The 5,193-nt window shown below is 40.2% G+C and overlaps 1 protein-coding gene across 1 annotated transcript in view; it reads left to right on the top strand.

Annotated features, from left to right (window-relative positions):
• Nucleotides 1-252: 252 nt before the first annotated feature.
• LOC143028002 (organic anion transporter 3-like) overlaps nucleotides 253-5,193 on the top strand; it is an 8,923-nt gene continuing 3,982 nt past the window's right edge. The window contains exons 1-2 of the mRNA XM_076189644.1: nucleotides 253-328; nucleotides 1,471-1,655. Coding sequence (XP_076045759.1) covers nucleotides 253-328; nucleotides 1,471-1,655 — 261 coding nt within the window. The remainder of the gene's footprint in view (nucleotides 329-1,470; nucleotides 1,656-5,193) is intronic.

Raw genomic sequence — 5,193 nt, 5'->3', positions numbered from 1 at the left:
TTGTATCAGTACCGGGTGATGCCATTTGGGATGAGAAACAGTGGGAGCACGTTCCAAAGATTGATTAACAAGGTGTTGGCAGGAGTGACTGGGTGTGCAGTCTATATCGACGATATCATCATATATTCTGAAACTTGGGAAGACCATGTAGAGCAAATTTCAAATGTCTTCCAGAGACTGAATGATGCCAACTTGACAGTGAACTTAGTTAAGAGTGATTTTGCAAAGGCAAAGGTTTAATACTTAGGATATATGGTAGGCCAAGGTGAAATACAACCCGTTGATGCCAAGGTGAAGAGTATCAACGACTGTCCCGCTCCTAAGAACCGTAGAGAGTTGTTACGATTCTTAGGCATGAGCGGTTACTATAGGAGGTTCTGTAGGAATTTTTCCACAGTAGCTTTACCATTGACTAGGCTGTTGTCAAAGGGTACCAAGTTTGTGGGGGATACACATTGTGAGGAGGCTTTCACAACTATAAAAAGGATGTTAATGAGTGACCCTATACTTGTCAATCCTGATTTTGAGAGACCGTTCAAATTGTATGTGGATGCGAGCAACGTTGGTGTAGGGGGAATTTTAGTTCAGGAGAAAGAGGATATCGACCACCCGATATGCTACTTTTCAAAGAAATTCCTCCCTTATCAGAGAAATTACAGTACAGTTGAGGAGACTTTAGCCTTGATCCTTAGTTTGAGTCATTTTGACATATACTTGAGAGGGTCCGGATATCCTGTTTCGGTGTTTACTGATCATAACCCCCTGGTATTTTTACATAAGATGAAGAATGATAACCAACGGTTGATTCGATGGCGTTTGATGCTCCAAGATTATGATCTAATTATCCGGCATGTCAAGGGAGCGAATAATATCCTGGCGGATACTCTGTCCCGTCTTCCTTCTCCAACATGAGCCAATCCAAGGATCGCCTCATGTCTTGAAGGGGGAGGGTGTTACCATAGTCACCCCCTGGTGCTAATTACATTCTCTATTTTTGCGATGCTCTCGGACCAGGAGCAGTGCCTAGCTATTGTTTACATACAGACGCGAATTCACGGTCTGATATTAAAGTGTTTTAGATAAAATGTATCTAGAGATACGTTTATTCTTGTGAGATTTACGGTGCTCTAGTTATGTAAGAATTTATAGAAATACATATTGTAATTCCTCCTGGTGTATGACCCATGTACGGTGTGTATTGTATGATATTGAACGTGTCGTTAGGATGATGCCAAGAATGTTGGAACCGTGGTGCCAACTCAAATCCAAAACAAAGGGTGCTTTGTTCCATCTCTTTCTCTGCTGCGTGAAAATGGAGATGGACGCTTAGTCCTTTTGCTGGGGGAAGTAATAGTTGGGAAAAGAATAAATGGGAGGAATAACGGGAATAGATATAATGGAAAACACGCAGGAGGGAGAGAGCAATGATTTCTGGTAAGTTTTTTTCACATCACACTTTTGTCATTTCAGAATACCCAGCTTGGGCAACAACGTTATCTCTCACCGGCAAGTTCGCCATTACATCCTCCTTCATGGTGGTTTACCTGCTCTCTTCCGAACTTAGCACAACCAAAAATCGAACTCTGACCGTCGGGATTAGTAATATCTTGGCTCGTAGTGGTAGCATGGTGTCACCCTATATCATCGATCTTATTGTAAGTCGACTAAAAACCCAGAGATGGAGAAGGAGGGGAGGAGCACGAGGGTGGGGTACAGCAGATATCTGTTTTTCAATTTCTAGGTTACAAAGATGTTCTGACCCCACTGGAGGTTCATCCCGGGCCTGACTTGACATGCTTGTGCCTCATATGCGGCACACCGGCCGCCTACGGAAAAGAATTGGTGGGTTTTAGGGGATAGGCTGTAATCCCACATCTCTTATAAATAGTATTAGATCTATATATACAAAAGTAGAGATTCGCCCTCCCATAGTTTTATAGTACATGGCCATTGGGCCGACTCTGTCCTGCGAGTTTATATAATAATTACTTGCGACAGTGCATCACACCTTACTCAAACAGAAAATTGTAAGCTCGATGTTTCAGTGGAAGCTCCCATCCTCTTCATATTCCTGGAAATGTCAGCCACTTACACTATTTTTCTATCATAATCTTTATTTTTCATCACTCAGTCCTCTACCTGGACTGGCCATGCTTTCCACCCCTGAAGCTATCTTTCTTCCAGTTTAACAATTTGTCTGTTTTACGCACAATATTACTTGCCAAAACCCAATTTCAACATTGTTTCCGGATACCATCTAGTTATGTTTGGTCCCTCACCTTTAATGAAATCATCTTAGAACGCAAATTAATAGCTGGATATCAAACGGACTTTTGACTCATTTCTGTTAAAGCTCTGGCTTAACAGTATGGTATGGCTAGGAAATATTATTGGTCACACGTAACATTGTTGAAATTTTCATAACTTGAATACATAAGTACTTTATTCGCATAAATGTAAAAATAAGAAAAGTGTAGGAGATATCTTTGATGAAGCATTACCAAAATAAGTTGACCAAGAGGAGAGAGTGAAATAAGAGATATTCCAAAGAAAGTTGTGCAATCCAAGGTTGATAGGAAGGAGAGGACCAGGAGAAAAATGAAGACAGATTCAACAAATACGTGAAAAGGAGGAAAATGAATGTGAAGCAAAAAAAAATTGTACAGGGTTGAAATGAGTGGAAGAAACGATTGAATAAAAGCAGAGAAGAAAGAGAGGAAGAAAAGAAGAGGCAGAGTTTTTGGAGGTAAACTGAAAAGGGTGCTATGGTTTAGAGATTCAGTGGGACAATAGGTAAGTTTATATAAACTAACGTTATTTTATATTTTCCCCGTCTGGAGTTTTGGCTGCATGTTATTATGCAGTAAAAACTGCTCAACAGCATGCAGCCGATATTTTGGGAGACTATATGTGGCCAGAGTCGCGCACCATTTTGTCTATGTTAGAGGGAATCTCTACTCATAAAGAATTTTTTTTACTTTATTGTACTGCGATTGTCCCTTCGTTATGCTGTCTCCCTCTTAATACTGCCTTGTGCCACTTCTTTGTGTATATATTTCCATTTTTGCCCCTGTTCCCTGAGATAGGATTGATAGAAAATACAGCCACTGAGGGTCTGGGAGGAGTTTTCCAACCAGAACCCTAAGGGGTAAAAGAGCAAAAAATAAAAGGCAGTATGTTTGTGAGAAAAAAGATGGATATGTTGGCATTAAGTGAAACTAACTTGAAAGGGAGGGGTGGTTTTGAGGTTTGTAGTGTAGTAGGGGGTGTCAGAAGTGAGAACAGGACGAGGGAGGGAATGAGTGGCTCTACTAGAAACTGATAATATATAAAAGCGTGTGGTGGAGGAGAAGGAAATTTGTTTAAAGGTAACGTGAATGAAGGTAAAACTGATAAGGGAGATGTGGGCCTGGTAGTGAGAAGAGTGTAGAGGAAAGGGAGGCTTTTTGGATAGATTTAAATGAGTGCTTAGAGAGTTGGGAGATCTCAATGCTAGAGTAAGGGATAAAACAATAGATGGCGTGGTTTGGAAGTTTGGAGTACCAGATAAAAATTACAATGGGAAGTTGACAGAGAAGATGAATTTAGAAAGAGAGTTGATGATGGCTGACACAGTGTTTAAGAAAAAGTCAAGCATAAGTACATATGAGAAAAAGTGGTGGAGGAAAGGGTGTTTAATAAGGTATTAATTGACTAAGTAGTGGTATCCAAAAAAGTAGAAAGAATTTTGGACGTCCATGTTCTTAGGGGAGAGAGCGGGGTAATATCAGATCATTTTTTGGTGGAAGGTAAGTTGAGTGGAGGATAGGAAGAGAAAGATGAAAAGGGAGGAGAGTAGAGAGGTGCATAGGGTAAAAAAATTAAATAAGAGGAAAAAAGAGGAGTACAAGGAGAAGCTGAGAAAAGTGTGGGAGGTGGTGAAGTATAGAGTAGAAGATAGGAGTGGAAGAGGAATGGAAGTGTTTCAAGGAGGGAAGGACAAGTCGTACACAAATGATATGTGGAACAAGAAAGATGAGAGGAAATAGAAGGAAGGGTAGTGAGTGGTGGGATGATGAAATGAAGAAGGATGTATGAGAAACAAACATTCAGTGATTGGTTGCAAACTATGATAAAAGAAACATATAAGAGGTACAAAGAAATAAGAGGAGAAGCAAAACATAAGATAAAGGAGGCAAAGAGGAGAGCAGATGTTAAATACCCCTATTTAATATGAGATATGATAGAAAGTTTTGAAAGTAATGTAAAGATGTTTTGGATGGAAGTGAAGAGAGGAAGTGGAGGTAAGTCAGGTATAGAGGAAAAGTAACAGGCGCAGATGGACAGATATTAATGTAATAGGTGGTAAGGGGAAGAAGGACATATTGTTTTAGAGAGCTGTTGAGTGTGAAGGATAGGGAGGGATTAATGGTAGCAGTGAGAGGCGCTAAGAAAATGACGGTGATGGAAGAGAAATGATAGAGGGGAAATAAGAAAATATGAGGGGCAAGTAGTTTTGAAAATGATGAGAGTAGGTGAGGCACCTGGGTTGGGTGACTTGCGGAGTGTCTAAAGAAAGTAGGTACAGTAATAGTGGAGGGCTGGTAAGGTTGTTTAATGAGTGTACAAGGGAAAAGGAGACAAGCGTAATTATAGTAGTATTAGAGGGATCAGTTTGTTGAGTACAGTTGGGAAGGCTTATGGGAGGATTTTGAATAAGAGGATTATGAGAGTAATAGAGAGAGTAATTGGTGATGAGCAGTGTAGGTTTAGGAAAAGTGGAGGATGCCTAAATCAGATATGTGAAAAGCTTTAGCAAAAAGTAAGATTTTTTTTTTTTTTTTTTTTTTTATACCTTTATAGATTTGGAAAAAAATATGACAGGGTAGACAGAAAGGCACCGTGGTAGGTATTCCAGGCATATGGGACAGTGGAAAAGCTGTTTAGGGAAGTCAAGAGCTTATGTTACAATGGAGAGAGAGGTTTGAAGTTAATGTGGGACTACGTCAGTAATGTGTCATGTCTCCATGACTGTTCAATGTGTTCATGAATGGGGTGGTCCAGGAGGTGAATGGGAGTGTAATGGTCAGACACCGGAGCTGGTTAGAGAAAATGGAGAAAAATGGTATGCCATTTGTTGTTTGTTGACGACACTACTCTTATGGCAGACTCAGATGGATTATCAAGGCAATTAGTAAAGAATTTTGGGAAGGT

Source organism: Oratosquilla oratoria, chromosome 9, assembly GCF_046742065.1.
Source record: "Oratosquilla oratoria isolate Oo_2021 chromosome 9, ASM4674206v1, whole genome shotgun sequence".
NCBI classification, from domain to species: Eukaryota; Metazoa; Arthropoda; class Malacostraca; order Stomatopoda; family Squillidae; genus Oratosquilla; species Oratosquilla oratoria.
This window is presented reverse-complemented; position numbering and strand designations above follow the sequence as displayed.